Source organism: Macrobrachium nipponense, chromosome 40 (assembly GCF_015104395.2).
Source record: "Macrobrachium nipponense isolate FS-2020 chromosome 40, ASM1510439v2, whole genome shotgun sequence".
NCBI classification, from domain to species: Eukaryota; Metazoa; Arthropoda; class Malacostraca; order Decapoda; family Palaemonidae; genus Macrobrachium; species Macrobrachium nipponense.
In genome coordinates, this window is record NC_061101.1 from 24,223,961 (window position 1) to 24,240,291 (window position 16,331).

At 37.5% G+C, this 16,331-nt stretch overlaps 2 protein-coding genes across 8 annotated transcripts; one reads left to right on the forward strand and one right to left on the reverse strand.

Moving 5' to 3' along the window:
• Positions 1-382: 382 nt before the first annotated feature.
• On the forward strand, positions 383-5,166 carry LOC135212011 (uncharacterized). The gene is made up of 3 exons (XM_064245293.1): positions 383-1,294; positions 2,163-2,283; positions 3,116-5,166. The coding sequence occupies exons 1-3, from the start codon at positions 1,253-1,255 to the stop codon at positions 3,283-3,285; spliced, it is 333 nt and encodes a 110-aa protein (XP_064101363.1). The 5' UTR covers positions 383-1,252; the 3' UTR covers positions 3,286-5,166.
• LOC135212009 (uncharacterized) lies at positions 5,147-15,231 on the reverse strand. 7 transcript variants are annotated; one of them, XM_064245292.1, is made up of 4 exons: positions 15,213-15,231; positions 14,031-14,213; positions 7,011-7,131; positions 5,147-5,912 (listed from the first exon to the last, which is right to left on the reverse strand). In XM_064245292.1, the coding sequence occupies exons 2-4, from the start codon at positions 14,040-14,042 to the stop codon at positions 5,662-5,664; spliced, it is 384 nt and encodes a 127-aa protein (XP_064101362.1). In that variant the 5' UTR covers positions 14,043-14,213; positions 15,213-15,231; the 3' UTR covers positions 5,147-5,661. The 7 variants fall into 7 exon arrangements, with proteins under 7 accessions (XP_064101362.1, XP_064101360.1, XP_064101356.1 ...); XM_064245290.1 differs by lacking the exon at positions 15,213-15,231 and adding an exon at positions 15,055-15,191; XM_064245286.1 differs by lacking the exon at positions 15,213-15,231 and adding an exon at positions 15,055-15,183 and having other exon boundaries at positions 14,031-14,368.
• Between the last annotated feature and the right edge of the window lie 1,100 nt (positions 15,232-16,331).

Consider the following 16,331-nt stretch of genomic DNA (forward strand, 5'->3'; position numbering starts at 1 on the left):
GCTGTCCTACGACGATAATGTTAAGCTTTATCAAGCATTTCCCGAGTTCTTATTTGACGAACTTCGAATAGAAAAAAAAGCGTTGGACCAATCTCTTTACTTTAATTTCTCGTTCTCTTTGCTTCATCGTCAAATCCCAGTTTGCATTTTTGAGACACAGCAAGTAAAAGTAATTCTACAAACTGACGAAATATGCTTCAAAATAGATTAAAGCTATATCATAACCGCCATATCGATTTTCAGTTATGAAACACAACCCCTTTCGATTCTAACATTTGCAAACCAAAGCTGTTTTTCGATGTAAAAAAATTAAATGATGTATTAACGGGTATGTCTCTCATTAATTCTCTGATGTATCAAACGGACTAAATTATAGTAACTGATAAGGCCAATTATCGTGATGTCACTGCAAATGGGTTCTTTATAACGGGGTCGCCCAGGATGACGAGGGCGACCAGTGCAGATACACTCAGTGTTTTTACAACTTTTACTCAGGATGAGTGAACATTACGGGTCATTAAAGACACGGCCAGCGCTGCAACGTGCAACATAGTTAAGGAACTCTGTGAAGTACCAATTTGTTGTGAGAGTCAGTGCTGGAAGACCTTTATAAATGATAAGAGCAGTGGAAATAGCAGGAAAACTCCAGTAAAGCGGTTCTGTCTCGTCCTTATACTTGTTTAACTGAAGACTATCTCGTAGAGCCACAATTCCCTCATTACTTTCTACTTGCCCTTCCATTTCTTCGTTGCAAAGTTTTATAAATAGATGTTTGTTTGTATGGTGTTTTTAAGTTGCATGGAACCAGTGGTTATTCAGAAACGGGACCAACGGCTTTACGTGACTTCCGAACCACGTCGAGATTGAACTTCTAACACCAGAAATACACAGTGACTTGGTTTCCTTCGCTAGGGCTGATGAAGAGGAATGATAAGACCAAGATCTATAGACCTTGGATAAGACGAAGGAACTTGACGTCAGTCGTCAGTCATGTGGCGGAAGTTCTAGGATCGTTGTCGCTGTTAACAATGGATTCTTCGTTATAGAGACAAGATCGTTACAACAAAGAAATCGGGCACACTGCTGACGTGATTACCATACAGTGAGAACGATAAGTGACCTCGGTGAATCAAAAAGTGTCACGCTTGTCATTGTACTTATTAAAATGGTTTTGTACTTATAGGCCTAAAGGCTAAATATCTTTCAGTTCACTGTTTAGATTAAACTGTAGAGCGCAGTGTTAAAAGTAAAAATGGAACGAGAAAATGAGTCAGCTTCATCAAAGAGGCGACTGGTAAGACCACTATCTTTTTGTTTTGTTTCCATTCCATTTAAACCAAAAAAAGAAAGAAAGAAAAAAAAAGTCAGGTTTTACTGTGGATGACAGACTAATCTCAAGTTCAATTTCCGGAGGTCTGATACAAATAAGAGTCTGGCTTGAAGAGACTTCCTTTCTATATACTATCTTCATTACTTCTTATTATGTTTTATATGGACATTATGGTTCTATTTCTTAACTCAGTTGACTCGACCTATCACATTTGTGGTCTTAATGCTACTTGCTCGCTGGCGTTCCTTAATCCGCCTTTTCCATTTTCTTTCCCCCCAGACTTGAATAGCTTAGCCATGATGACCTATATCATTGGTGCCATTCTCCTTATTTCTCCAAAAAGAGATTACTTACCCCCACCCCACCAGTTTATCCTCATTGGCAACAACTTCCTCCAACTCATTTACGTCAACTCGCGATGTTTACTTGGTTTGTTTCAATGTGCAAAAAGGGTTGCCAAGGTACCCTGTGAAATTCCCAGCATTATCCATTTCTTGTTCAGTTTACCCTTAGGACTTCTTCATTCCGTTCAACAGAAATCCGGTCATAATCTTTTTATCCTACAATTGAATGTCAACTACAAAGGTTTTCCTTAATATTCTGGCACAAACAGTAGTGCAAATGGCTGCAAAATTTGATCACAGAAAATCCGCAACATATGTTCGTATGTTGTTTTGAATCCATATTAACAATTTCAACAATATATTAATTTTCAAACAAGATATATATACACAACGTATATATATCAACACGCTTATATAATTTTTATTAATTAATGTTATTACATATATACGTATATGCATAGTAATCATTATTTTTCACCTTCTATCAGACGCCAAAATTACTCCGAACATTGGGCTACACATTGGTCGCTGTCCTCTTCCTTATCAACATCACTTACATGGTCTATCAGCCACGGCCTCCATACTGGTTCATTGTTGTGGTTGTTCTCGGTAAGTATTAAATTTATCATCGTCACTGTTGCCATATGATTTTATAGCTATGGTAGATTCATATCACCGGTGCATCTGATGTCTACGCCAGTCCCTTACGACACTCCTGATTAGCTGTTGATAAGCCTGTAACGGGGCTGGAATTTTGGAAAATCTGTCTCTCTCAAGAATTCACATAGGCAGGGTGTATGTTCCATCTCTCCTGAGGGATAAGTCTTTCAAAAGCATCCCTCAGGAGAGGTGGAACATACATCCTGCCTATATGAATCTCTCTCGAGAGTATTTCCAGCCCTGTCATTGGCTTATCAACAGCCAATCAGGAGCGTCGTAAGGGACTGGCCTAGACGTCAAATGCACGGTTCATGTGAATCTACTATTGTACTTTCTGTAAGTTTCAGAACCTGTTAAGAATCTAGAACAAAATGTCCTATCGACCCCAGAACAATTTTCTATTTCAGACAAGTTATTTTCTTTTAGACTTGCTTTTAGATTTATAAGTCGTTGTGACAATTTTTTTTTATAATTCTTGAGTAAATTTTTCAATAAAAATTTATAATTATACTAAAGTATAATACATATGACTATATGTTTTTAATAAGACTAGATATAATTATAACATATAGAGCACTATAAGTCATAGTAATCGAAAACGGAGTTAAAATGTTTAATCAATAACAGCAAACAAGCATGACTAAAAAGATTTAATCATTGAAAAGCCAACGCAATTTGTAATCTTTAAAGATCTTTATATATATCAGACTTTTAAAATGAATTGCATAAAATATTACGAGAGATAAGGAAAGATAGAGTAACCCATTTCTCGTCATTACAGGGGTAGTCGTCGCCATAATACATTACACGCCTTGCCCCTGCGTGCAAGAAGAAGTTACTGATCGACGTCCTTCAGTAGGGGGCACAGAGTATGGCAGTATCGACATACAGGACGTCCCAGAGCCCATCAGGTCATTGCAGAACTCGTCCAATTTGAACCAGCATTTGTAAATTGTCTAAATGAGTTGTTTAAACCAGAATTTAAAGCCTTAAGAGTAGAAATAGACCCATTCAAACTCCGTTGGTCTAAATTGTGGATTTATGTCTGTTCATATATAGGCAATAACTTTTTTTTTCGACAACCCAGCTGCTTTAACTCTATACAAAAAATCTGACGGAGGAAGTTACGAAACCGTTACACAACCGAGCCAATTAAAAAAAAATACTTTAAATTCACTATGTATACACACGGCTATACCCATACACTGTATATACATACTCATTTCACATACATATATATCTGTAATACTAAAATTGCAATTAACTGTGTAAAAAGAGAATACATTTTTTAAAATATATACTCAATACATAACTATTTTTGTATATACTCTTTATTAAAATAATCAAGTGTGGATCATTCAATAAAAGCCCAGATTTTCAGCTATAACAGTTACCAGATATAAAATCTTTCAAACTATTTGTTTCAAAATGAAATTTTAGTACTTGAGGATGATTCTTAGTTCTTACATAAAGCTTTAAACACTTCTTTAAAACCATCTATCAATTTTTATTCATACTCCAAAAATAAAATAAATGTATCAGTTTATTTTTCCCCACGATTACTACATACATAATCTTGTACGATATTCATCATATGTAATCTGTCCCGAGTTGGCAATACTTCATGTATACGTATATTTACACAATACTTTTCGGACATGTGGCTATATAAGTAGGTCTAAGTCTATTTCGAGAATCCAATGTCTTGTTCTCATGCAAATAGGTCTAGCTCCAACAAATCATCCGGTGTCCTCGGGAGCCCAACTGACACTATAACGTACTATTCACCCCGGGGACGATGCAAAGCCATGACTAAAGAAAATTCTAATCGGTTATTTGGTTAAATCTTCAAGTCTTTCTTCTTAGGCGTTATGCCTAGCTTTTGTAAGATCATCGTTTCTTCTGTTGTACTCGATTGAGTGCCTAAATGACGCCCATTCTAAACGTTACTGGGACGACAAAGAACGAATCAAGATTTTAATATTTCTATTCTCTAATTTTCCTAGGGTTTTACTTTCTAAAAATGTGTAAGCATCCTTTGAAAAAAACACACACTTTAATAGCCATTAACATACTAAACAGGATTCCACAGAAAAGAACGACGTGCTGGTAAAGAAGAAAAACATTACCAGAAATGAGATAAATGTCCTTATGGTATACGATAATGGTAGTACGGAATTTTCCAACAGTAGTATAACTTATCTTCCATTTAATAGGATCAGCATCGCAAGCTCTGCTAGAATGACTTTCCCATAGTCCCAGGGTGTAGATAAAGGCTGTTTATGACCTATTGATATAACAAGGCACAACATCACGGCACGCAAACAAAATATGGACGGCTAAGATCTACGAATCGGTTAGAGCGTTAAGCTCTCGTAGTGGAGGATCATGGGTGATAATTGTGACCATTCTCCTTGATGTAACGAGCTTATGCCTGAACTACGTTAGGCTTGTTCATTCAATTATCTCTTCTGCCATGCTTCTTCGATTCGGGGTTCTCATCTCTCTGGTATGCGAGAATTCTTTGAGTACACAGACCTGTCCACTTATTCAATTGTGTAAACTTTGCGTCATTTTTTATCAAATCAAACAGACACCTTCAACCGAGCAGTTATGACACAATTAAGCACTGAAGATAATTGAAAACTGCATGTACATAATACAACAACTTCCTGATGAACCGTGAGAGGGAAAAAAATAAAATAAGACTACTGCGAAATTATGATGATTGTTGACGTCTCTTTGATTTACTTGTTTTAAGAGACTGATAAAAATAGTGAGTGCAATGTTCAATGAATAAAAATCCTTCAAAGAAATGTGATAGACATTTATTATTATCGTGTAAATTTTGACCTTGAAATATCACAATATGGCGCAAGAAATCACCCTGGCTACGTGATGGAATTACTCATCTTAGATGATGTACTACTTCCGTATTTTACACAACACATACATATTTTACACATTGTACTCTTACCCTTGCGCAGTAGAGCAAAGTACCCACTCTATATTAAAAAGAAAAAAGAAGGCAAACATTTGTCATTGGTAACCAGTTTGCAGTTAATCACTTACAAATGGAGAGTAAAAATCTGGAACTTTGAATAGCTATCTAAAACGTTTAATAAACTACTAAGGAACTAATAACTAACTGCTTTTATTTTATTTTCAACTTTCCTATGCGAGTAAACATTGGCTTCATACACACTGATGCGACCAAAGAGCTCTGCATTGTCATCACTCCGGGTCAAAATATTTACATTTTTTCGTCAGAGAGAGAGAGAGAGACCACACGCTCTTTATATACAATGTACACGAGGAATGAGTCCGTCACTTCTTCACTGGACTCTCCTCTATTTTCGGAAGAATTGGGTGCCGGTCGCTCATGGCTTCGACTGCTTCGTCTACGCTGCTGACAAAGACGCAGCTGGAGGCGTCCGAAGTTATGGGCGAAGGCGACTGTCTTGTGCTGCTGTCGCTGGTTCTGTAGCCTATGACGGGGTAGGACCCCAAGAGATCGCTCGTGTCGAAATCCTCTTCGAAGCAACATGCTATGGAGTTCAGCAGGTAGAAGGCTACACCTGTGAAGGGTCGTAGGGAATAATGTATTAAACAGTGTTGCCAACTGTAGGGTAAGTGCCCTACGCGTACGGTATTATGGGCAAAATCTTAAGACAGCAGGGCAATATTTTCAAGTGTAGGGTAATTGTAACAAGCTAGGTTTAGATCAATATGCTTGTTAGTATTCATGATAATGCATATAAACATAATCTAAAGATTTATTTATGATCATAGCCAAGAATGTTGGGTCATTTTCAGTTATGTAGGGTAATTAATTTCTCGTCTCCTGTAGGGGGCGTAGGGTTATAGGGGTTGGCATAACTGGTTTTAGATCAGTTGGCCTTCAGCAACCTTATGAAGAGAATGAAAATGATATTGTTGGAAAATTCATATTTAGAGATGAACATAATGAAATGAGAAAAGAGACCTTAAATAAGATGTTGAAAAAAAAGAGAAAAAAGAATGAAAGAGCTTAACAATAAAAAAAGAAAAATATATAACTCTTGCGATTAAGGGGCGCCGTTGTAAAGGCATTGCCTCGACCCATAACCAAAAACCAAAATGATAATATCTTTAAAGGTGTCATGCACGTTTTTTCACCAATGGCAAAACCAAGTAACACCAAAACTAGTTTAAACTTCATGTTTCTATAAGCCCTCTGTACCTTTCGGCATTGGAAATTAATTGCTTTTAGGACTAGTCAGGAATTCCGTATTAGGCCTAAGTAGTAATAAAATTATTGGTAAATATGACAATAAAACGCATTCACCGCTATAGGCCTATCTTTATATATATATACATTATATATATATACTATATATATATATATATATATATATATATATATATATATATATATATATTGCATTCACTTTCACTAGAAGAATACATCAGTGCAGATTTACAGTTATTTCATAGTATTAAGAATTTTACAATGGTAATTTTTCTTCATAGCAGGACCTCTTACTTTTACAAATAGAACATTGCATATTTAATTAGTTATACGGAAAGTAACTTTTACATTTACATAACCATCTAAAAGTTTACTTAGACCCTTTCCTCGCCTAACTAAAACTGTACAAAACAGCTTACCATTATTTCTGAAAGACGCTACTTACCCAACATTATGAAATTGAAGAACCAGTAAGGGGTACTGAGGTCCTTCCACGCAGCCACCACATTTGCAGAGAAGAGAAGAATGATGACCAGGTTGCCGAAAAACCTCAGAATTTTGCCCGGCTGAGGAAGAGTCGGAAATATACAACTCGGCAAGTGAGGCGCAAAACACTTAGCCAATAATTGTTATTTATTTCTGTAACATTCGTCTGCTTGAAATAGTCTGTGGCCTGACTGACTTTGCACTTTCTCCCTCTCTGCGTCTAGTGATGATCAGCATCTTGTATCACTTTTCACTCGATCTTTCATAGAAACCTCCCACATTAATCTTTTTGTCACTAAATTATATAAATTTTGGCTTTACTTGCAATAAACATCTATAGAAAATCATCTTGAATTACTCTTTTTATCTGCTAACATTTACTCTAATCATCTCATCACTATATCTTTTTCTAAACAGAAAACTACAAATTCTCACTATAACTGACCTTATCTTACGCACCATTCCTAATATATCACAACCTCTAGGGTCTTGAACTTACCATTACCTATCTCCATTCATAGATCTCACATCAAATATATTAAAAATGATTAAGTCACATTTCTCAAACGAGGTTCGCTATTTTCACAAGAAATAACTATGAACAGAAGACTTGACCTGTTCATGGAACCTTGAATAAATACCATAAAAAAGTTCCTGGTCTAACAGTAATTTGTCAAATCCGTGGGACCTATTCGTCGCGTCTTCTTACATTCGTTGATATGAATGAACTATTGTGGTTCACGATTTCAAACAAAGTCTGCCAAAAAGTATGTGCATTTTTCATCCTTTTTTCCGGCAATATCTTGAGACCATGCTTTTATAGGAGGCTGACGACGAGAAACAAAGCCGCAGTAACAAATTCGGACCAACATGAAAAACAAATGAGCGGCGACAGAGAAGAGAAAGGAGTCCTGCGCGATCTATGAATAGTTCAGCCTCTTTGCATAACCTTGTAGAAAGTAAGAGTTTCGTCTGGGCTTGTTTACTTTGCCGTCTGCTCCTTGGAATCTTGCACAGACTGCGAGTAAGTTTTCAATCTATATCGATCAGAAAATGTACAGCTTTGCTTATCTGCTATACCCTACAATCTGATAAAAATGCAGTGGTTAAAGTCCAAGTTTAAAATTCTCTAGTAAATAAACATAAACGTCTCGTTACAAAAAATACAGACAACACAAAATAAAAACACATACTGAAATTCAAGGCATAATAAACGTGCGATAGTGACGTTCAATAAAGCAAATTCGCTTGCAACAATGCAAACAATGAGGAATAAAATAAAAAACTGTTTGAAACATTCAATTTCGCGTCTCTACGGTTATGACGTAACAGGCAACCATAAATACAAAGGTTTTAGTGTGGTGTAATGCACAAGTTCCACTTATAAATACAACTGTATTTCCAAGTTGAAACAAAATGCGCTATTAACAACAACAACAACAACAACAACAACAATAATAATAATAATAATAACAATAATAATAATAATAATAATAATAATAATAAATTGTATTATCTGTAAAAGTTTATAACTTTTTTTTACACTAGGTGTCCCTACTCAGTGTTTGCGTTGAACACTGGGGAGGAGCCCTGTTCAGGTGTCCGAAAGTCTTTTATTCTTTACCAATAATATAATTTATTTATAAAACTGTGGATTTTTTATATATAAGAAAATATAATCACGACACTGCCAACCTATCGGTAATAATAATAGTACAAGTGAACTGTTTCGGTTTTGACGTTCACATTTCAAAGCAAGGATACCCTTTGAGCATTTTATATAATAATAATAATAATAATAATAATAATAATATAATAATAATAATAATAATAATAATAATAATAATAATAATAATAATTATTCACTCACTGAACATGGCCACACTGACATCATTCCCAACCATTCACACATGTTGCAAGAAAACTACGGCTTTCCCTCTCCACTACTTCGCTAATGACTGAGATAAGAGGGCAGAGGTACAGTTCATTGCTTACAGACCTTGGCAGTGACCACCTGGTTTCCTATGCCCCAAAAGGACAGAACGCAAATTGAAGGAAAAGGTCAGGTCTATGAGTGATGCTTCTATTGTAGCATGGGAATTGTGAACATATTTTAATGAGATTAATTTTTCTGTAGGGTGATTCACAACTACTATATGGCACTATTCAAATACACGTATTTACACGTACACAGACGCAAATCAATAAAAAAAAGTTGCCTTATGAATTAAAAAGAGCTAAAACTTTACATTTAAAAAAAAATAAAATTGAAAAATGCCATAGCGCTAAGGATTAGTACACTATCAAAGAAACCTACGGTCTTTGACAGTTAAGCTAATAACTAAGCAATTAAGCCTCCTGTGTCAAATGACTAAATGGAGCACTTCCTTAACCAAAAGATGACAATTTGGAAGGATGGATGAAAAGCCTCTGGAAATGGGGCGCTGATCTATATAGGTATCGGTACGTGAAATTCAGCACCCAAGGATGAGTCAGCCTTAGTTATAGACAAACATGGATGGATCTTACAAACAACGTATCCTTCAAACCAGGTCTCGTCTAACTTGAACCGTTCAGTAAGATGGCTTTCCTAAATATGTTTCAATTTTTTCCCATAATAAAACATCATTAATGCCAGTGATGGTTAATTGGCACAGCTAGGCAAAAGTTGATATGCACCAGGCCTAGACTAGTGTAGAGACCGGACCTACCAAGCAAGACTTAAGTATGGGAAATTCTCTCTCTCTCTCTCTCTCTCTCTCTCTCTCTCTCTCTCTCTCTCTCTCTCTCTCTCTCTCTGCTTACAGCAGATCGTCCTATAATCGTCTATTTGAAGTGAAAAACGTATTAGTATAACAAGCTGAAAGCTCAAGTAGCAGTGCAGTTTGTTGACGGGGGTCGTTCACTTAACAATGCAGTTTATCGACGGGGTCGTTCACTTGACAGTGCAGTTTATTGACGGGGGTCGTTCACTTAACAGTGCTGTTTATTGACTAGGGTCGTTCACTTAACAGTGCAGTTTATTGACATGGGTCGTTCACTTAACAGTGCAGTTTATTGACTAGGGTCGTTCACTTAACAGTGCTGTTTATTGACTAGGGTCGTTCACTTAACAGTGCAGTTTATTGACATGGGTCGTTCACTTAACAGTGCAGTTTATTGACGGGGGTCGTTCACTTAACAGTGCAGTTTATTGACGGGGGTCGTTCACTTAACAGTGGAGTTTATTGACGGGGGTCGTTCACTTAACAGTGCTGTTTATTGACTAGGGTCGTTCACTTAACAGTGGAGTTTATTGACGGGGGTCGTTCACTTAAACAGTTCTGTTATACCTAGGGTCGTTCACTTAACAGTGCAGTTTATTGACGGGGGTCGTTCACTTAACAGTGCAGTTTATTGACGGGGGTCGTTCACTTAACAGTGCAGTTTATTGACGGGGGTCGTTCACTTAACAGTGCAGTTTATTGACGGGGGTCGTTCACTTAACAGTGGAGTTTATCAACGGGGTCGTTCACTTAACAGTGCAGTTTATCGACGGGGTCGTTCACTTAACAGTGCTGTTTATTGACGGGGGTCGTTCACTTAATGCAGTTTATCGACGGGGTCGTTCACTTAACAGTGCAGTTTATTGACATGGGTCGTTCACTTCACAGTGCAGTTTATTGACGGGGGTCGTTCACTTAACAATGCAGTTTATTGACAGGGGTCGTTCACTTAACAGTGCAGTTTATTAACGGGGGTCGTTCACTTAACAGTGCAGTTTATTGACGGGGGTCGTTCACTTAACGATGCAATTTATTGATGGGGGTCGTTCACTTAACAGTGCAGTTTACTGACGGGGTCATTCACTTAACGATGCAGTTTATTGACGGGGATCGTTCACTTAACGATGCAGTTTATTGACTAGGGTCGTTCACTTAACAGTGCAGTTTATTGACGGGGGTCGTTCACTTAACGATGCAGTTTATTGACGGAGGGCGTCACTTAACGATGCAGTTTATTGACGGAAGGTCCGTTCATTAAAACGATGCAGTTTATTGACAGAGGTCGTTCACTTCACAGTGCAGTTTATTGACAGGGGTCGTTCACTTAACAGTGCAGTTTATTGACAGGGGTCGTTCACTAACAGTGCAGATTATTGACAGGGGTTGTTCACTTACAGTGCAGTTTATTGTCAGGGGTCGTTCACTAACAGTGCAGTTTATTGACCTGGGTCGTTCACTTAACAGTGCAGTTTATTGACATGGGTCGTTCACTTAACGATGCAGTTTATTGACCTGGGTCGTTCACTTAACAGTGCAGTTTATTGAAAGGGGTCGTTTACTTAAGTTGCCTTTGCCAAGGCACCGTTAAAGTAATGATATATATATGTGTACTATTTAAAGCACTGTTTTCAACCAAAGGTAACAGGTCATCTCGTTACCTTACATTAGTCAAAAGTGGACGAATTACAAGAAATGTGATAATACTCTCATCGGATAAAATTCTGAATGCGATTCTGTTAAAATTGTAAAATATTGTATATTTTCTCTAACAAACGGTAAAGAAAAATGACTAGAAATTTTTTTTTTTTAAATGTGGGCCAGTGATGACTGAGCATGGGGGAGGGTTGTCGAAAATATATTATAGTTTTGGTTTGGCTTTAGTAAAAAAAATTATGAGAGGCTTTACAATGTTGCAAACTCGGAAGGTAAAAGATGCCAGATATTCAATAACAGGTATTATTTTACTTATGGACATTAGTTGCTTTCAACATAAAATATAGGTTTTTCTGTTGCATTATGATGTGATTTGAATGATTTTGAGGTTTATTTCCATCGCAAATGAATACTTATCCTTCCACCACCCTTCCCGGTAAAATTACATTTTCAACCATTATGGAAAAACTGGAATAAAAATATATTTGTTGCATCAGAAATAATGTAGTTCCAACGGATTTAAAGTTTATTTTGACCGCAAACCATCCGATTTAGAGATTTACTATGTAATTGGAGTTAAAACTACGAGTTTTTCCAGAAAAATCCCTAGACCTACCTAGACCTATCCCTGGAGCACCTACAGATTCGCGGGCCCACTCGACCGCCGACCGAAATCGGCGGAAGAACACCAAAACCAATATGGCGGCGATACCAAAACAACAACAAACAAAGTAGGGAGCGACTACATATCCGCGACGATCGATTTGTGTGTGCTGTCAGTAAGGCCGTGGCGGAACGGCACTTCGCGCCTTATCCGCATATTTAAAGATTTTTGGCAAGCACGACATGTTCTGGCAAGGGGTAATGTTGCGCTGCGCGTGCTAGCCACCGGGGTCACAGTAAGGCTACTTACCATGGCGGATGGATTTGGGTGTCGCATCGCTTACGCTGACGTCCTTTCGTCACTCCAGAGCAATCACACCTAAAGGCGTTCCGGTATGTTGTAGTCGATCCGACAAATCGCTCCACAACACTCGCAGTTTTTTTTGCTTTAGAATTAAATTATGTCTTTGAGCATATTCAATCACAACTTCTTTACCACCACTAGACAAATAATGATAAAATTCACCGTAACCCACATTGCACTGCAAACAATCGGTAGGAAATCGAAGGTCTCTGTCAAAATTGATGCCAGAAGGGCCAGCCACTGCCTCTGCCATACCTACAGGAAGACAAAATGCCGGTTTTGCTTTATTATTCGAGTATTCAGTCAAACAAGGATACCAGTGGACACTGGACAGGTAACTTTATTACTCCGCTGAAATGCTAGTGAAACTTAGTTTTCGACTAAAGTCGTTCGTAATTGGTTATGAAACCCATGACGTCATAACGATGTCACACCTCTCAGCCAATAATGAGTAACTGGAACTACTTTTGTTTGCGTAAGAAAGTAAGTTAGAGGGCTCATTAAAACTAAACATTACCGTAGAGGAAACACCTCTCCCGACTTAGGAAAAAGTCAAGACCTACAATACCTCAAATATTTTTTTTCTCTGTAAGTATGCATTAGCGACAATAATGTATTGAGAAAAAGTGTTTTGTTATCACGTGCTTTACTCGGGAAAAATATTAATATAATAGATTTCCCATAATGTCCATAAGTAAAATAATACCCAATAACAATATCACAAACAAGTAAAAAAAAAAGTGTAATCGAATTTTCTCTGCAGCGTAATAATGTTGCATAAAACTCTCAGCCACTACCCATGAAACTTTAAGCCACGGCCCGGTGGTGGCCTGTGTTGTTGGCTCCTATAGTGGTGCCAGACGCACGATCGTGGCTAACTTCAACCTTATATAAAAATAAAAATTACTGATGCTAGAGGGCTGCAATTTGGTACGTTAGATGATTGGAGGGTGGATGATCAACATACCCTTGTCTTAGTAGTTTTAAGATCTGAGGGCGGACAGAAAAAGTGCGGGCAGACTGACAAATATTCATCACAATAGTTTACTTTTTCACTTTGACAAAGTAAAAATCTCACCGCATGACACTAAGCCACACTTGATCATCTTACAGAGTATTGCAAAACGTGAGAATTTTAAAGCAGGGTTGAAAAGACTAACCACAGCATCTCCTTCTTCCAAGTTTTAATGTTAACCCAGACAAGCAGACCTTACTCATTTTATATAATGCACAGGGTATATAGATCACCACTTAAAAGTAAGGGGTATTTCTACAAAAGCAGTCCGCACGGACTGCAAGGAACGTAACCGCGGATACGACATCCACTAGGGAATGGGGCGTCTAATGTATTTCGCAGTGTTTAGTATTAACCCTGGGGGGTTAATACAGTCTTCCGAATAAATATTACTTAAAATTCTTGTTCAGTAGGTAAAACTGCATAGAAAAACCGCAACTGCCATAGTCTAGGCCGCCGCGGATAAGTACCCTAGATCTACTTAATGGAGTACCGTAATTCCCAAGGGCGCATCTAACATAACTAACCCCCCGCCCCCGCACCTTTCACCATGTAATAGGAGAAATTAAGAGCACATACCTGATTTGCCATTTGGTGGGCCTCTTCGCTGTTTAAGCCTGGGTCTTCACTTGTGCTGAAATTTCGCGTTCGTCACATGTATCACAAGACAGTGCTGGTCATTTTAATGCCACTCGTTACCTCTGTGCTGGCGATGAATTTGAAGATTGGACTGTCAAGTTCTTTTGAACAGCTTTCAACACACTGCCAAGAAATTGTGCAGTTACTTTTAAAAATTGTCTTCTCGTACGTAACACCTCTCTCTATTTTTGTTCTTACGTAAACTACGGTAGGTATAATGTTTCAGAACCTTCTGGATGTTTTTAGGTTATAAAAAATAATACAAACTCGCACTAGGCCTAAGCATAAAAATAAAAAGATTGAACATAAAATTAAAACACCTGACGTGTGAAGTTACCAGTTTTTACCGCCACGAGCAAATATAAAAAATAAATATATAAATAACCAAACAACTCGGGAAAACTATCACCAAAAACGGTTTTCTGTAAATGTTTACTGTATGGAGAATGAGGATAATACTCGCTCACAATAACAAAATGTAGTCACTCTCTGATGTGACTATCTTGCCACACGTTATTCTAAAATGGGAGTGTGAAACTCGTACGGTTATTCATGACAATGACAACAAATAAAGTTAAGTGAGGACTTAATATTTTATAAATAAGGCCGGAGTTTGTGATGCTTATGCGGATAACCAGCGGCAACGTAAAATTTGGTCACATGTATATTACCTACAAACAGATACACATTTCTCGTTATGACAAAGGTTTCTATAAACGCCAAAACAGTTCGATATCACGCATGGACGCCTGTATCACTAATTTTGAGTAACTCACTTTATATCCTTCATTAAATTTTCGAATTTCCTTGGGTCTTAGATCTAGCGATGCTTAATAGCAACTCGAGAAAACAGATTACAACACTGATCAATGAAATGAAACCCTCATAAACAGCTGCTTGAACCTAGCGCAAGAAACATTAGCGCAGTCTGAGAGGAAACGCACGCAACATGTTCACAGCTCACCGTCTTAAAAACACGCCCGAGCAAACGTAGGGCAAAACAAACACTGGGTGCTTCCTAGTTCCAAAATCCAAATCTCTCGTCTCGGGATCACCCAATGAGGAATGACCTCTGAGCGCGAAGCTAAAGGAGTATTTACAACTACCAAACTAGACACTGACCTTTAATGGTCTTGTTTTTCAACTGCTTGTCCTTCTGCCGTAAATTCATGTTCTTATCTACATACGGTATATCATATTTATAGAACAGGAGCATCTATCTTATCTTTCCATAGGTGCGATGATAGTACGATGTTTATCCAAACCTGAAGGCCGAGGTACGTCATTATGGCTATTCCTAGGCCTAGGTACGAATATATCTCTCTGAAGCCCCTTGCCTCTTATATGAGTAGGAATTTAAACTTTAAAGACTTTTTTTATTTGTATGTACGTATGTATGCTACTATGCAATAATGATCGTTTGTGTCTAAGTACGATTCTCTCTCTCTCTCTCTCTCTCTCTCTCTCTCTCTCTCTCTCTCTCTCTCTCTCTCTCTCTCATATGACTGACTACACTTATAGTTTAATAAATATCATTTTCACGTGAGAATGCATTCATGTTTTCCTGTATGTCTCATATAAATGTCTCATAAGAAGTATATAGCTCAAGCGAAAAACGTACTACTTCTATAAAGCTGCGAAAATATTAGTTGCATTATATATGACACTGTTGCCACCTAACACGACATTCTACCATTCCAGGCATCAAGAACCCCAGATCTTCTCCAATGTGATGCATTTCCCAGCGGTGATGGAGATATATAGCTACGTAAGTTAGGATTGAGAACCCAGCCTTTCGCTAGGCCTAATAAGAGTGTGGGCGCCACGAGATTCAAGTTACAAAGGTTTGTGGCCTGCACAACTGCTCTTAATTTGTACTGCATCTATAAGTTATAACAATCCAGATTTAGATTTTACTACATGCGCGTGCTAGCGTTTTCATTGCACATTATTGGGGAGCGGCTGAACTCTGTTTCCCACTAGTTGGCATATGACTTACAAGTTTTTTTTTATTTTACTTTAGAACCGGTTGTGAGCAAATCATAAATAAAACCAAGCACGAGCCTTGTCATTACGTAGACATAGTATTCACTGACTTTATCTGTAATCTGTATTATATCCACTACGGTTGGTCCTTCAACTGGGACCTCTGACCATGATACAATGCCTTTAGGAATAAAATATGAATATATATATATATATATATATATATATATATATATATATATATATATATATATA

Excerpts from the sequence above, each read along its gene's own strand:
- LOC135212009 (XM_064245292.1), bottom strand. Across the intron at positions 5,913-7,010 it reads CTTCAATTTCATAATGTTGG|GTGTAGCCTTCTACCTGCTG; the intron begins GTAAGTAGCGTC and ends GACCCTTCACAG.
- LOC135212011 (XM_064245293.1), top strand. The coding sequence starts at position 1,253 with ATGGAACGAGAAAATGAGTCAGCTTCATCAAAGAGGCGACTG. Across the intron at positions 1,295-2,162 it reads CTTCATCAAAGAGGCGACTG|ACGCCAAAATTACTCCGAAC; the intron begins GTAAGACCACTA and ends ACCTTCTATCAG. Across the intron at positions 2,284-3,115 it reads CATTGTTGTGGTTGTTCTCG|GGGTAGTCGTCGCCATAATA; the intron begins GTAAGTATTAAA and ends TCGTCATTACAG.